This window comes from Gopherus flavomarginatus, chromosome 2 (assembly GCF_025201925.1).
Source record: "Gopherus flavomarginatus isolate rGopFla2 chromosome 2, rGopFla2.mat.asm, whole genome shotgun sequence".
NCBI lineage: Eukaryota > Metazoa > Chordata > Testudines > Testudinidae > Gopherus > Gopherus flavomarginatus.
Window position 1 is genome coordinate 300,573,486 of NC_066618.1, and position 16,844 is coordinate 300,590,329.

Sequence of the window (16,844 nt, forward strand, 5' to 3'; positions counted from 1 at the left end):
TTATAATGGTGTCAAATATATAAAAAAGTGTTTTTAATTTATTAGGGGGGTCGCACTCAGAGGCTTGCTGCGTGAAAGGGGTCACCAGGGCAAAAGTCTGAGAACCACTGTACTAAACCAAAAGCAAAAACTCTCCCTGTTCGCATACACAGCGCTACACTGGGGCTACGCGGGCAGAGCACTTGTGATAGAGCCAGGCCGTAGTGGGACAGAAGTGCGGGATATTGCTGGGAAATGCTGATTTTAAAAAAGGTATTTCAGTGGTAACTCGCTCTCTGCATGTAACTGGCTGGTGTGTGTATCTTTTGAACAATGGAAAACTGTCCTTTCAAAATGTTAACTCCCTCAGCACACACACACCTCAGACCTGTCCAGGTCTGTGGGGTCTTTCTGGCAGTTGCAGAGAGTAAAGGGCTACACTAAAATATCACTCCTGCCAATGTAACATGCCCGCTACATAATAACCCCACTTCCAGGAGAGGCGTAGAGTCGCGGCCGATGTCGGAAGGTCAACGCAGTGTCAGTGAAGATGCTGCCTTGCTTACATCGACTGTTGCTGGCTTTCAGACGCCGCCTTGCAATGCCCCACACTGACCATTCATAGAATCATAGACAAATCATAGGATATCAGGGGTGGAAGGGCCCTCAGGAGGTATCTAGTCCAACCCCCTGCTCAAAGCAGGGCTAATCCCTGACTAAATCATCCCAGCCGGGGCTTTGTCAAGCCTGACCTTAAAAACCTCTCAGGGAGGAGATTCCACCACCTCCCTAGGGAACCCATTCCAGTGCTTCACCACCCTCCTAGGGAAAAAGTGTTTCCTAATATCCAACCTAAACCTCCCCCACTGCAACTTGAGACCATTGCTCCTTGTTCTGTCATCAGGTACCACTGAGAACAGCCGAGATCCATCCTCTTTGGAACCCCCCTTTCAGGTAGTTGAAAGCAGTTGTCAAATCCCCCCTCATTCTTCTCTTCTGCAGACTAAACAATCCCAGTTCTCTCAGCCTCTCCTCGTAAGTCATGTGCTCCAGCCCCCTAATCATTTTCATTGCCCTCCGCTGGACTCTCTCCAATTTGTCCACATCCCTTCTATAGTGCGAGGACCAAAACCGGACGCAATACTCCAGGTGTGGCCTCACCAGTGCTGAAAAGCGAGGAATAAACACAGTTCAGTCAGTGCAAGTGCTCCTGGTGAGGACATGCACCACTGACATAGGAGCAAAGTGTAGACGCGCACACAAGCGCTGTGATTATTGCAGTGGCTGTACACCAACCTAAGTGAGGGCCATTTAATGTTGTAGTGTAGACATGCCCTCAGGTGTCTAATGTGGAGATGGACTGACACACAGAGCTGGATGAATAACCAAAAACATGAATTTACAAATAAGAGGTAGACAAAATACCAAAATATCCCCAATAAATGTCATTTACAATGAACTGCTTGACCAGTTTCACTCATTACAAATGGATCTCTCAAAACTGGGTGACCGGGCAACAAAATGGGAGATAAAATTCAGTGTTGATAAATGCAAAGTGATGCACGTTGGAAAACATGATCCCAACTCTACATATAAAATGATGGGGTCTAAATTAGCTGTTACCACTCAGGAAAGATCTTGAAGTCACTGTGGAGAGTTCTCTGGAAACATCCACTCAATGTGCAGCAGCGCCAAACAAGGTAACAGAATGTTGGGAATCACCAGGAAAGGGATAGATAAGAGGACAGAAAATATCGTGTTGCCTGTCTATAAATCTGTGGTACGCCCACAGCTTGAATACTGCGTGTAGATGTGGTTGCCCCATCTCAAAAAAGATATATTGAAATTTGAAAAGGTTCAGAAAAGGGCAACAAAAATTATTAGGGGTATGGAACAGCTTCCGTATGAGGAGAGATTAATAAGACTGGGACTTTTCAGCTTGGAAAAGAGGTGACTAAGGCAGGATATGATAGAGGTCTATAAAATGGTGTGGAGAAAGTAAATAAGGAAGTGTTATTTACTCCTTCTCATAACACAAGAACAAGGGGCACCAAATGAAATTAATTGGTAGCAGGTTTAAAATACATGAAACTATTTTTTCGCACAATGTACTGTCAACCTGTGGAACTCCTTGCCAGAGGGTGTTGTGAAGGCCAAGACTGTAACAGGGTTAAAAAAAGAACTAGAGAAGTTCCTGGAGGACAGGTCCATCAATGGCTATTAGCCAGGATGGGCAGGGATGGTGTTCCTTGCCTCTGTTTGCCAGAAGCTGGGAATGGGTGACAGGGGATGGGTCACTTGATGATTCTCTGTTCTGTTCACTCCCTCTGGGGCACCTGGCACTGGCCCCTGTCGGCAGACAGGATACTGGGCTTGATGGACCCACCCAGTGTGGCTGTTCTAATGTTCTTATTACAGTAATTAGTTCCAAGTGTTTTGCTTAGGTTACTGGTACGACGAAGCAGCTCCTGTCTTGGGATTGCTGGTTCACTCTGCTTGGGCCAGCTGCTAATTCTCAACCATGACTTTTCTGGAGGGGGTTGGAGTTTTTGGCATGTGAGCCGGGAGGAAGGTTCAGATTTTATATATTTAAGAAAAATAAAACTTCCCATTATGTCTGAGTGCAAGGTGCTCTTTGGAACGCCTTTTCAAGTTTCCAGAAATGCTGACAGGTCTCAAGTCGGGGTTCCTGGGGAAACGTCACCTCTGCCCCCTCCTGGTTTCACTGAGGGCCCCCTCTGCTCAGGTTTTAGGCCTCAAGTCATCACCTGAGCTCAGGACAGACTGGTGAAATTCTCCCAATCTCAAAGCAGAGCCTGGGGGGCAGCCTCATGGCTCACGGGTGCTGTACCTCAGCAGGTCTGACTTGGGTGTAGACCCTGCAGGTCTCTTCCCTCAGAGGGCACTGCCAGTGGTTGCTACAGAGACCAAATGGCCCCCTTTAAGCAAAAGAATCATTTATTCAGAACAAGAGTATTTCGAGAAAATATACCTTCCACACAATAACGCAGGGGACACAGAGAGCTGCTTCCCGGGTGTCTCCCTCTTTTCCATGAGCGGGGACCTTGGAAAGAGGAACTCCTTCTCGACTTTTCGTTACAGACGTTCTCTGCTGGCTTTTCTCCCTCCCCGAGCTCCTCTCTGGGCAGCCCCTAGACCCATTCCCTGCTTAGGAATATGGTCACCTTTTAACTGTTGATAACTGTTTTGCTTGCTAGCCTCCCAGCCTGGCCAAAGAGCTGTGTCACTTCGGACTGGCACCAGAAAGGTAGGCGTGTGTGTGTGTGTATATATATATATATATATATCTTGGAAGTCGCTGTCACCTGCCTGTTGAGACCCCCCTGAATTGGAACATTATAGGCGTATAAATAAATATTTCACTAGCCCAGTGTGTACTCACATCCCCTCACTGACCAGGGTACATGCAGTGCTCAGAACATTATTACCTACCTGCTAAGTGTCTAGCACAAGGCAAGGGGTGGAAATTCTTTTAAAGTTTCCAGAAATGATCACGTCTTACCCAGCACTAATGGAATGTTAATGGGACCCATCAGGGCAGCCAGTTCAAATTAATTATTTAAAACAAAACAACCCCCTTGATTTTATTTTCTCCATTCTTAAAGTGCTTGTTTCTTGTAAAGCGGATTTAGTGCAGTCAAAAAGGAGCAGGAATTGCTAAAGGCCTCACCCCACAGCAAAGGCACAGATATCCTGAGGTTCCTTCCAACCCTGATAGTCTCTGATACTATGACACTAACTAGCAGCTTTGCTGCTCTGTAAAGGCACATTGAGGGTATCCACAGCTGTCAAGCCAGAACTCTCCAACAACAATAAGAGGAGGTGGGGGGCGGGCTCAGTCCCTGTGTATCCATTCAGTCCTTGGCCTCTTAGCTGAAACGGCAACAAGGGTCTCAAAGCAGAAGGCCATGATTCTATTGGTTAAAAAACACCCTGGTTGAGAAGGAAAGTAACAGCAGCTAGAAAATATGTAACAAAGCACAGAAAGGGAAAGTTGATAATAACGAATATGCATCAGAAACTAGGAGTTATAGAAAATGAATAAGGGAAGTACAAGGACACAAGGAAAAATCTATGGCCAGCAGAATTAAGAACAACAAGGACTATAATAGGAACAAAAAGAATAGTCCATTCATTACTAGATGGAAATTGTAGACTTATCAATAATAATGCAGAAAAGTTCAATAAATATTTTTGTTCTGTCAAAAAAAGATGTAGTCATTCCATATAACGCTCTTTCCAGTCCACTAGTGTCTCAGGAGGATGTTGAACAGCAGCTACTAAAGTTAGACATTTAAAAATCAGCAGGTAACGTGCATACAAGAGTTTTAAAAGAGCTGGCTGAGGTACACACTGCACCATTCATGTTGATTTCCAGTGTTTTAGAATCCCAGGAAAGTGCCAGAAGACTAGAAGAGAGCTGATGTTACACCAATATCTAAAAAGGGTAAACCGGCTGAGCAGGGTAATTAGAGGCCTGTCAATCTGACATCTATCCCAGGGAGGATAGTGGAGCAGCTGATATGGTACTTGATTAATAAAGAATTAAAGGAGAGTGATATAATTAATGCCAATCAACCTGGGTTTATGGAAAATAGATCCTGTCAAACTCACTTGATATTTTTTTGATGAGTTTATAAATTTGGTTGGAAAAGGTAATAGTGCTGGTGCATCATACATAGGCTATTGGGCATTGACTTGATACCTCCTGACATTTTCATTAAAAACTCAGATGATATAAATGTAACTTGGTACACACTGAAGGATTAAAAACTGGCTAATGGATGGGTCCCAACAGGTAACTGTAAACAGGGACTTATCCTTGAGCAGGTGGGTTTCTAGCAGGGTCCCACAGGGATTGGTTCTTGGCCCTACGCTAACATTTTTATTAATGAGATGTAAGAAAACATAAAATCATCTCTGATCAAGTTTGCAGCTGACACAGAAATTGAGGGAGTGGGAAACAATGAAGAGGACAGGATATGTATGTTTGTTTGTTTGTTACTATTGTACAATTAGGGTGCAAGAAAAAATATAGGGCCAAGGGAGCTCAAATTAATCTTAAAACTGTAACAGTCAGGCAATTGGACAAAATGGATTTGAAGCACTGGAATGGGTTACCTAGGGAGGTGGTGGAATCTCCGTCCTTAGAGGTTTTTAAGGTCAGGCTTGACAAAGCCCTGGCTTGGGTGATCTAGTTGGGGATTGGTCCTGCTTTGAGAAGGGGGTTGGACTAGATACCTCCCGAGGTCCCTTCTAACCCTGATATTCTATGATTCTATGATTCTGTTTGTGACACAGCGTGATCTGGGTCACTTGGTAAGCAAGGCACAAGCAAACACTGTGTGTTTTATTGTGGTTAAATGTAAACATATCCATCTGGGAACAAAGGCTGTCAGCCACACTGACAGGCTCGGGGACTCGATCCTGGGAAGATTCATAGACTCATAGACTTAAGGCCCCAAGGGACCATTATGATCATCTAGTCTGACCTCCTGCACAACGCAGGCCACAGAACCTCACCCACCCACTCCTGTAACAAACCCCCAACCTGTGTCTGAGCTATTGAAGTCCTCAAGCAGCGACTTTGAAAAAGATGTAGGGCTGGTGGCACATAATCAGCTGAACATGAATTCCCAGTGTGATGCTCTGGCCAAACGGGCTAATGGGACCCTGGGATGCAGAAATGGGGAATCTCGCGTAGGAGCAGAGAGGTTATTTCACCTCCGTATGTGACCCTAGGGCAAGCGCTGCTGGGGTCCTGGGACAAGTTCTGGTGTTCACGGTTCAAGGACATTGATCAATGGGGAGGGGTCGGAGAAGAACCACGAGAACGATTCCAGAGTTAGAAACCTGCCTTAGAGCGAGAGACTCCAGGAGCTCTGTCTGTCTAACGTAACAAGGAGCTGATTCGGGCTGACTTGGTCAGTCTGTAAGTACCTACGTGGGGAACACACATTTGATCATGGGCTCTTCAGTCTAGCAGAGAGAGGTCTGACCCGAGCCAATGCCTGGATGCTGAAGTGAGACAGATTCACACTGGAAATAGGACGTACATTTTTGACAGTGAGAGTAATTCACCCCGGAACAATTTCCCAAGGGTCTTGGTGGATTCTCCGTCACTGACAATTGTCAAACTCAGACGGGCTGTTGCTAACGGCTCCGCTCTGGGAATGATCTAGGGGCAAGGCTCTGGCCTGTGTTCCACATGAGGCCGCAGATGATCACCACAGGCCCTTCTGGCCTTGGCCTCTCGGTATCTATGGGAACCTCCCCTGCCGGGATGCTACCAGGTAATGGCTGTGGCCATTATCTGCGTCAGGTCCTTGCAAGCGGGGGGCCGAGAGCCTGTGGGTGCCGGATGCAGGAAAGAGGCTTACAGCTGTTACCAGACACCACCAGGCAGAAGGGGGCAGCACCAGTGAGACCTCTGTGCAGCCAGCCTGGGGGTGGGAGGGGGTCACTGGGGGCTGGAAAGGCCCAGGCACCACAGCTCCCTTTAAGGCAAGATTGTGAGACAGCCACAGCCTCCCCCCACTTCTCCCCTGGCCATGCAAACACCGCACCAGGCTGCACTCAATGCCCCTCTCCCACCCCACCCCACTCTCCTCCTTCCAGCTGCACCCAGTGACCCCTGCCAGGATGAGTGCAAACCCTCCCCTGGCACAGCCATACCCCATGAGCCGAGCTGGCTGCCCTGCCTCGCTCCTCCCCTGCATAACATGCCTGGACCTCGGGCCTCTGTTCAGGGCCCTTCTTTCACCCAGCCCCAGGGAACTGCAGCCTCCACCTCCTGGCATGGCTTATGTGCTGCCCCATAGCCCCACTGCACCCAGAGGTGCCCTGCATCCAAGCCTCCTGCAGGGTCAGACAGGCCCAGCCGGACCCCCAGCCTCTGAGCCATCGGTGCATGCGCTGCACCCACATGCCAGCAGGGCAGGGGCTGCATGGGGCACCATCCACCAGCCTGGCTCTGGGCATCTGCTCCTGGCTCTGCTCAACCCAGCTCTGGGTTCACCCCACTGTCCTCCTCCCATTTAAATCCCTCTCACCTCAGCTAGACACGGCCGTCCCAGCGTCAGGGAGATGCGACTTTGATCGGGGCTGCCAGGTGGCTGGAGCCCATGTAGAACCACCGCTGGGCCGGTGTCAGCCAGTGGCGGGGCAGAGACCACGCCAGCGCATTGCACGGAGCATCCCTGACCTGGCAGAGCATCCCATGTCGAGGGGACGAGGCACCTGTAACGGGCTGGGCCCTGGAGTGGGTGGGCTGTTGGGGACTCCCACGGCAGGGCTGAGCGCCTCACATGCAGCAGTCGGACAGTTCCCCGGGGCGCAGCCAAACGCTGGTGTCACCAAGGCCAAGGCCAAGCCCCCCCTGGGGTTGGGCTCCCACCTCTGCCGCTCCAGCCAGACCTAGGAGAGCAGAGACCGCACAAGGGCCAGACAGCTGCCCAGGCACCGGAGAGGGGAGAGGCAGTGCCAGAGGGGGCTGGTGCAGGCAGCAGGACGGGGAGCAGGGCACAGGCCTGGGGGACAGGCTAGCTCCAGGCTGCCTGAGCACCGTTACAGCCAGACTGGCCAGGGTGGGAAAGCGCCTACGTGCGTGGGGTGGGGCTTCCAGCGCGGCTCCAACAGTCTCAGTCCAGCCCAGGAAGCCCCTCGTTTCCCTGGTGGGGCTGCAGTGGTGGAACTGTATCTCCTGCCCCACGGCGATGGCTGCTTCGTGCCAGCCCCAGCGGTGCCTGTGAAGTACCCAACACCAGTGGCACAGGCTCTCCAGGCACCGAGCACCACAATCCCATAACAATCCAGCACCACGCAGGGCCTGGCTTCACAACTCCACCTAGAACGCCATGGGAGAAGCAGTGAGCTTCAGCCAGCAGGGAGCGGATCCACCCCATTCCAGCCAGCCACTTGGTGAACATCCCCCAGCCCAGCTCTTCCTTGCCCGCCCAGGGGCAGCTCCCGGGAGGCAGGCAGGCAACTCGGGCCTGTCGGGGTGCTAGTCACCAGCCACTGACTGCACCAGGGCTGGGGGTGTTGCTCAGCCCTCGACCCTGGTGGCCTCACACTGAGCTCTCCTAACTCAAGCACCCACAGATGCCGGCACCTCTCTGGCCCTGCCTAGCCGCAAAGGCCGTGAGGGGAGTGCAGAACCCAGCCCTCCTGCACCCTCGTCCCCTGCTCTAACCATTGGAACTGCTTCCCTCAACTCCTCTGCCCCCTGCCAATGAGACACAGGGGCCCAGGCTCACGTACTTTATTCACACACGTACCCAGTGCTCCGGGGGCTGTGCCTGCCTGCACGGGGGGGGGGAGCCCAGCCGGCCCTGCTTGCTGCTGCCACCTCTTGGGACTGGCAGGGGGAGGCAGGCACCACTGGCTGCTTTCCTGCGCTGGGGAAGGGACGGCTGATGTGCTGCACTGGCCTTATGTGGAAGAAATAAAGTTGAAGCCCTGAGAAAACGGCCTGTCCCAGACTCTGGGCCCAGCGTCCCTCCGTGCCGGCTGAGGGGCCGGCTGGCAGGGCCGAGGTGAGAGCGGGCACAGAGGAGACGCCAGGAGGACCCTGGGTGCAAGGCAGGCAGTAGGAAAGAAGCAGTGATCTAGGTGAGGCCTCTCTCCTCTGGCGCAGCCTGCGCAGGGCGCCCTTCCTCACTGCTTTCCAAGCTCTGCTCACGCCTGTGCACCCTCACTCCAGTGATCCCTGTCTTTCGCCATTCCTGGCACGCAGCCCCAGCCTGCAGCGCCCCCCTGCCGCTCTGCTGGGACAGCGCTTCCCGCAGCCTGCAGCCGCTCGCACCATCCTGCTAATGGAAGAGGAGCTGCCTGGCCCCTCGGGGTGGGGGCGGCTCTCTTCCTGCGCCCAAACAAGCAGGCAGCTGGAGCTTAGCAAACACCTACCCCCTGTGCAGCAGGAGGGCCGGCAGTCTGCAGCAGCACAGCCCCACGGGCAGAGGCTGGGAAAGGGACCTAGGAAAGCTCTCTGGGGCCATCGGGGGGCTGGGGATTAGTGCTCTGCTTCCCTGCAAGCGCCCCGCGGTCACCTTTCTACACTTCCACCTGAGAGCCGGGGTGGGGCCTGCCCCAGCCATGAGAGAGACCCAGCGTTCGAGCCCCAGCTCTCGCCTGGGGTGTAACCCCAGCCCTGCCCCCTCCAGGCCACGAGGGGCTCAGGCAGCAGCAGGAAAGGCCCGTCTCAGTTCTGTGCCGCTGTGGCTAGTGCTTTGGCTACTGGCCACTCTGAGCTGGGCACAGCCTGTCTGAACTCAGCTGCCCAGGCCTTTGAGACAGTGCAATAAATTAAGTGGGAGGAGGTGCGAGGGCTGCGGCTCCGTGGCCCGGTGCAGGCGCCAGCCGCAGGGTCCAGGCTGGCTTGCCAGGCTCTAGAAGAGCTGCAGTAAGAACTCCGGTGCCCACTCCAGGGCAGTCTGTGTGACAGCCAGAGCCGCTGCCCCCAGTGTGGCTGAAATCCCCCACACGGCTGCTTTCACCAGCGGGCTGTGCCCGGCCATGGGCAGGAGAGCAGCGGCCTCGGCGTGGGCGCTGTCCTGCTGCCGCTGTCTGCGCAGCACGGCGTCCGGGCGCTGCTGGGTGGTGGCCAGCTGGAAGGCGGAGAAGGAGCCTATGGAGATGCTGGGAACAGACAGGGAGGGAACTGGTTAGCGCAGGGGTGAGTGACATGCAGGGCTGGCCAGGGCCTGGCTGGGGCTCTCCCCACCTAATGCCGAGATGCGCAGCCTGCACAGGTCCCAGCATGCAGCTCTCTTCCTGGCTGGCCAGGCCGTGCTGTGTGGGGAGACCTGTCCTCCTTGGCTGCACTGCCACTTTAAGAGAAGGCAGGGGGGCATCTCTGAGCGCCAGCCCCTGGCTTCTGGCTGTTGGCCTGTACAGCCCTCGGCTCTGCTGAGCTGAACCCCCTGGGTTACTGCCCTGGGTGGAAGGGAATCAGATCACTCCAATGTCCACCATTATGTTGCTGCCTAGGGGCCGGAGACCCACAGAAAAGCCATTCGCGTCAGTCGTCCCACAAGGGCCTTCAGCTCTGTCAGTACCAGAGCTGCATGCGGGGGGTTGGATGGACGTGTGTGACAGCGGAGTGGGATGAGCTCACCGCCACTGCCAGACACCGCGAGCTAAGAGGGGTGCCCAGTCCCCTCACACCCCACCTGCTGCAGCTGCCAGCATGCCTGAGAGCTCGGCCAGACCACCTGGTTTTCTCGCTGCTCCAGGGGCAGAGAGGAATCGACAAGTTTGGGAACCCTGGCCACCTGGCAGTGGGGCAGCCAGCCAACCCTGCAGCAGCGACGTGAGCAAGGGAAGGGAAGAGTTGCACCTTTAACCAGACATTCCTGCCAGGGTCCCGGGCAATCCCACGCCTGGGAGACCACTGGGAGCTGGGTGCACACCCAGCTGCAATTCACCTCCCCCTCCCACCACAATCCTGTCCTCCCTCACCTCTTGTGGTGCTGCAGAGCCGCCTGCTTTGCCAGCTCGGCATGCGGGTGACGCTGGAAGAGCTGGAGGGCCCAGAAGATGAGGCGCTCGTATGGAAGGTTCTGGGGGATTTGGGACAGAAGCTGGTGGACGCTGGGCATGTCGCAGTCACACGCCAACACCTCCGCCTCCCGGTGCAGGACGATCTGCAGGGAGAGCACGTCATTGTCACATGGGACACGTGCGGCTTCCCAGCACTGCCACGGGGCTGGAGACTTTGCAATAACCCACATCCCCCAGCCCTGAAAAGGGCTCTCCTTGTGCCGCCCTGGCCATGCCCCCGTCACATAGTTCATGGCCATCACCTTACCACACGCCCCTGACAAAACAGCCAGCTCTAGGGTGGAGCACAGCAGCTGTTTAACAGTGAACAGGGACAGCACACACCAGCTTGAGACAGGCAGTAAGAGAACCCCGTGACCAAGTGAAGTTGCAGGGGAGCTGGGAGCCACAGAACACAGTCACCCTCCTGGGAGTTAGGCTGGGACTCCAGGTTAAGCAACTCGACTGACTAAAACTGGCAGAGGCTCATCAATGGCCAGGACTAGAGGCACCGGGGCACTGGGCTCGGGGCTGCCTCCCACTCTGAGTCACCCACCCCCGCCCTGCAGCAACTCAGAGCTCTCCCGTCCAGCTACTGAGCTGTCCCAGTGGGCATAGCTTGTGAGATGGGCCAGGGGACAAAGCTGTGCTCGCTGGCCTGTGTTCGAGGGACGTCGGGCTGGGTGATCACAATGGGCCCTTCTGCCTTCGGAGGGGATGGAGGCAGGCTGGCGGCCAGCTACCTTCCCCTGCTAAGCCCCCCATGGAGGCACGGTGCAAAGGGACAGGGCTCCCTCCCAATCCCGCTCCCCTTGCTCCCCGGGCAGGGTGGGGGCACTGCCCGCAGGGCGCGGGGCTGAGGACTGCAGTGGGACGTACCACGGCAGCGAAGTAGACAGGCATGAGCGGGTGCGAGGCCAGGAAGAAGTCGTAGAGGCGCAGGATGTGGGGGAAGCTGGTGAGGACGTGGCCGTACCATGTGATGAGCCAGCTCAGGGCAAAGATTGTCCCCACTTCCGCTCTGCAGACACAGGAGAGAGGCCTGTCTCCATCCTGCCAATACCCACCTCCAGTGCTGCCTCTGCCCCCCACAGCCCTCCGCCCCAACCCACCGCCCTCACCCCATCTCCCAACCAGTACCCGCAGCCCTGCGCCCCCCAACCCCACCACACAGTTCCCTGTCCCCCAATCCCAACCCCGCCCCCTAACCCTGACCCACAGCCCTCCACCCCAACCCACCGCCCTCACCCCATCCCCCAACCACTACCCGCAGCCCTGCGCCCCCCAACCCCACCACACAGTTCCCCGTCCCCCAATCCCAACCCCGCCCCCTAACCCTGACCCACAGCCCTCCGCCCCAACCCATCGCCCTCACCCCATCCCCCAACCACTACCCGCAGCCCTGCGCCCCCCAACCCCACCACACAGTTCCCCATCCCCCAATCCCAACCCCGCCCCCTAACCCTGACCCACAGCCCTCCGCCCCAACCCACCGCCCTCACCCCATCCCTCAACCACCAGCAGCCCTGCGCCCCCCAACCCCACCACACAGTTCCCCGTCCCCCAATCCCAACCCCGCCCCCTAACCCTGACCCACAGCCCTCCACCCCAACCCACCGCCCTCACCCCATCCCCCAACCACTACCTGCAGCCCTGCGCCCCCCAACCCCACCACACAGTTCCCCATCCCCCAATCCCAACCCCACCCCCTAACCCTGACCCACAGCCCTCCGCCCCAACCCACCGCCCTCACCCCATCCCCCAACCACTACCCGCAGCCCTGCGCCCCCCAACCCCACCACACAGTTCCCCATCCCCCAATCCCAACCCCGCCCCCTAACCCTGACCCACAGCCCTCCGCCCCAACCCACCGCCCTCACCCCATCTCCCAACCACTACCCGCAGCCCTGCGCCCCCCAACCCCACCACACAGTTCCCCGTCCCCCAATCCCAACCCTGCCCCCTAACCCTGACCCACAGCCCTCCACCCCAACCCACCGCCCTCACCCCATCCCCCAACCACTACCTGCAGCCCTGCGCCCCCCAACCCCACCACACAGTTCCCCATCCCCCAATCCCAACCCCACCCCCTAACCCTGACCCACAGCCCTCCGCCCCAACCCACCGCCCTCACCCCATCCCCCAACCACTACCCGCAGCCCTGCGCCCCCCAACCCCACCACACAGTTCCCCATCCCCCAATCCCAACCCCGCCCCCTAACCCTGACCCACAGCCCTCCGCCCCAACCCACCGCCCTCACCCCATCCCCCAACCACTACCCGCAGCCCTGCGCCCCCCAACCCCACCACACAGTTCCCCATCCCCCAATCCCAACCCCGCCCCCTAACCCTGACCCACAGCCCTCCACCCCAACCCACCGCCCTCACCCCATCTCCCAACCACTACCCGCAGCCCTGCGCCCCCCAACCCCACCACACAGTTCCCCATCCCCCAATCCCAACCCCACCCCCTAACCCTGACCCACAGCCCTCCGCCCCAACCCACCGCCCTCACCCCATCCCCCAACCACTACCCGCAGCCCTGCGCCCCCCAACCCCACCACACAGTTCCCCATCCCCCAATCCCAACCCCACCCCCTAACCCTGACCCACAGCCCTCCACCCCAACCCACCGCCCTCACCCCATCCCCCAACCACTACCCGCAGCCCTGCGCCCCCCAACCCCACCACACAGTTCCCCATCCCCCAATCCCAACCCCACCCCCTAACCCTGACCCACAGCCCTCCGCCCCAACCCGCCGCCCTCACCCCATCCCCCAACCACTACCCGCAGCCCTGCGCCCCCCAACCCCACCACACAGTTCCCTGTCCCCCAATCCCAACCCCGCCCCCTAACCCTGACCCACAGCCCTCCGCCCCAACCCACCGCCCTCACCCCATCCCCCAACCACTACCCGCAGCCCTGCGCCCCCCAACCCCACCACACAGTTCCCCATCCCCCAATCCCAACCCCACCCCCTAACCCTGACCCACAGCCCTCCGCCCCAACCCACCGCCCTCACCCCATCCCCCAACCACCACCCGCAGCCCTGCGCCCCCCAACCCCACCACACAGTTCCCCATCCCCCAATCCCAACCCCGCCCCCTAACCCTGACCCACAGCCCTCCGCCCCAACCCGCAGCCCTCACTCCATCCCCCAACCACCACCCGCAGCCCTGCACCCCCCAACCCCACCACACAGTTCCCTGTCCCCCAATCCCAACCCCGCCCCCTAACCCTGACCCACAGCCCTCCGCCCCAACCCGCAGCCCTCACCCCATCCCCCAACCACCACCCGCAGCCCTGCACCCCCCAACCCCACCACACAGTTCCCTGTCCCCCAATCCCAACCCCACCCCCTAACCCTGACCCACAGCCCTCCGCCCCAACCCACCGCCCTCACCCCATCCCCCAACCACCACCCGCAGCCCTGCACCCCCCAACCCCACCACACAGTTCCCTGTCCCCCAATCCCAACCCCACCCCCTAACCCTGACCCACAGCCCTCCGCCCCAACCCGCAGCCCTCACCCCATCCCCCAACCACCACCCGCAGCCCTGCACCCCCCAACCCCACCACACAGTTCCCTGTCCCCCAATCCCAACCCCACCCCCTAACCCTGACCCACAGCCCTCCGCCCCAACCCGCAGCCCTCACCTCATCCCCCAACCACTACCCGCAGCCCTGCGCCACCCAACCCCACCACACAGTTCCCCGTCCCTCAATCCCAACCCCACCCCCTAACCCTGACCCACAGCCCTCCGCCCCAACTCGCAGCCCTCACCCCATCCCCCAACCACCACCCGCAGCCCTGCGCCCCCCAACCCCACCACACAGTTCCCCATCCCCCAATCCCAACCCCACCCCCTAACCCTGACCCACAGCCCTCCGCCCCAACCCACCGCCCTCACCCCATCCCCCAACCACCACCCGCAGCCCTGCACCCCCCAACCCCACCACACAGTTCCCCATCCCCCAATCCCAACCCCACCCCCTAACCCTGACCCACAGCCCTCCGCCCCAACCCACCGCCCTCACCCCATCCCCCAACCACTACCCGCAGCCCTGCGCCCCCCAACCCCACCACACAGTTCCCCGTCCCCCAATCCCAACCCCGCCCCCTAACCCTGACCCACAGCCCTCCGCCCCAACCCACCGCCCTCACCCCATCCCCCAACCACCACCCGCAGCCCTGCGCCCCCCAACCCCACCACACAGTTCCCCATCCCTCAATCCCAACCCCACCCCCTAACCCTGACCCACAGCCCTCCGCCCCAACCCGCAGCCCTCACCCCATCCCCCAACCACCACCCGCAGCCCTGCACCCCCCAACCCCACCACACAGTTCCCCGTCCCTCAATCCCAACCCCACCCCCTAACCCTGACCCACAGCCCTCCGCCCCAACCCGCAGCCCTCACCCCATCCCCCAACCACTACCCGCAGCCCTGCGCCCCCCAACCCCACCACACAGTTCCCCGTCCCCCAATCCCAACCCCGCCCCCTAACCCTGACCCACAGCCCTCCGCCCCAACCCGCAGCCCTCACCCCATCCCCCAACCACTACCCGCAGCCCTGCGCCCCCCAACCCCACCACACAGTTCCCCGTCCCCCAATCCCAACCCCGCCCCCTAACCCTGACCCACAGCCCTCCGCCCCAACTCGCAGCCCTCACCCCATCCCCAACCACCACCCGCAGCCCTGCGCCCCCCAACCCCACCACACAGTTTCCCGTCCCCCAATCCCAACCCCGCCCCCTAACCCTGACCCACAGCCCTCCGCCCCAACCCGCTGCCCTCACCCTATCCCCCAACCACTACCCGCAGCCCTGCACCCCCCAACCCCACCACACAGTTCCCTGTCCCCCAATCCCAACCCCACCCCCAAATCCTGACCCACAGCCCCCTGCTCCTGCAGCCCCAGGGTCCTCCCTCACACCCAATCAGCTCTGTTGTTGCCTCCCAACTGGCAGGGTCCAACCCAATTATTTCCATCCTGGACTCATCGGGGGGGGGGGGGCCTCTGGGCAGGTCAGTCATGGAGCAGCTGCGCCTGCGAAGGAGGCAGCGTTGCATGGCGCACATCCCCCGCCCGCCCCCAGCCCAGGACCGTGACTGGTACCTCAGCATGAAGTCATGGAGGCGGAGGCTCTCCCGCTGCAGGATGGGCATGAGATAGTTCAGGATGTGCTTGGTGCTGTCCATCGTGGGGTCCATGAAGTCCCTGCAGACAGGGAGAGGTGAGAGGAGGGCGCCCCCAGCGAGTCACAAGGAGCACTGACAGGCATGATTACCGCACTCTCACCCAGTGATGCTGGGACCAGGAGCCTCCCCACAGCCATGCTGTATTGCAGGAAGGGTGGGTAAAAGTCAGTGATTTAAAAAAAAATAAATCGGATGTTTTTATTTAAAAATTGGATTTTTTCATAGGTTTTTTTCACCTCAAAAAAATTATCTAAAGATCATTTTAATTAAGATACATTATAGCTCAAAGATATCTCCTCATGGAATCGGGTTTCAGAATGGTAGCCGTGTACAGGGATTATAAATATTAATTCTATAGCATGAGACAATATAGTCAGGTAATGTTCAAGAAAAGTTTGGTAAATAAATTCCAATAGTTCATGGATTAGGGACCCAATCTTGTGGGGTTCCAGGGGCTTCTGTGTTGATTATTTAGGTTAATCTTTCTATCTACCCAATGGGACTCAGTGCTCAGTCTAGAAGAGACCATTCGAGATGCTTAGTTTTGCAGTTCTCAGACTGTGGATTTGTGTCTCCTGAGGTAACATGCCTGTTAACAGTAAAAATGTTTTAAAATAAATAAATAAATAAATATATAGAGAGAGGTGAGAAATAACAGACCTCAACCCTATGGTCCCTCTGCAAATTGGTGTTCACAGAGTCAATCCCCCACCTCTCTCTAAAAGTGCAAAGTCTCAAAAAGTTAAATGACTAGAAGATTGTTAAGTAGACCTTAAGGTGGCCATCCTGCAGCAAAAAAACTTCAGGACCAGACTTCAAAGAGAAACTGCTGAGCTTCAGTTCATCTGCAAATTTGACACCATCAGCTCAGGATTGAACAAAGACTGTGAATGGCTTGCCAACTACAGAACCAGTTTCTCCTCTCTTGGTTTTCACACCTCAACTGCTAGAACAGGGCCTCATCCTCCCTGATTGAACTGACCTCGTTCTCTAGCTTGCTTGCTAGCATATATATATTGCCCCTGGAAATTTCCACCATATGCATCTAACAAAGTGGGTATTCACCCACGAAAGCTCATGCTCCAAAACGTCTGTTAGT

At 57.3% G+C, this 16,844-nt stretch overlaps 1 protein-coding gene and 1 long non-coding RNA gene across 6 annotated transcripts in view; both read right to left on the minus strand.

Annotated features, from left to right (window-relative positions):
* Positions 1 to 622: 622 nt before the first annotated feature.
* LOC127044510 (uncharacterized) overlaps positions 623 to 16,844 on the minus strand; it is a 158,414-nt gene continuing 142,192 nt past the window's right edge. The window contains exon 3 of the long non-coding RNA XR_007772515.1: positions 623 to 740. This is a non-coding gene — a long non-coding RNA (uncharacterized LOC127044510). The remainder of the gene's footprint in view (positions 741 to 16,844) is intronic.
* The window catches only part of LOC127044471 (TBC1 domain family member 20-like), a 39,715-nt gene continuing 31,119 nt past the window's right edge, over positions 8,249 to 16,844 (minus strand). For all 5 annotated transcript variants that reach the window (XM_050939405.1, XM_050939403.1, XM_050939404.1 and 2 more), the window contains 4 exons: positions 15,663 to 15,764; positions 11,422 to 11,563; positions 10,462 to 10,646; positions 8,249 to 9,639 (listed from right to left, as the gene is read on the minus strand). In XM_050939405.1, coding sequence (XP_050795362.1) covers positions 9,390 to 9,639; positions 10,462 to 10,646; positions 11,422 to 11,563; positions 15,663 to 15,764 — 679 coding nt within the window. In that variant the 3' untranslated portion in view covers positions 8,249 to 9,389. The remainder of the gene's footprint in view (positions 9,640 to 10,461; positions 10,647 to 11,421; positions 11,564 to 15,662; positions 15,765 to 16,844) is intronic.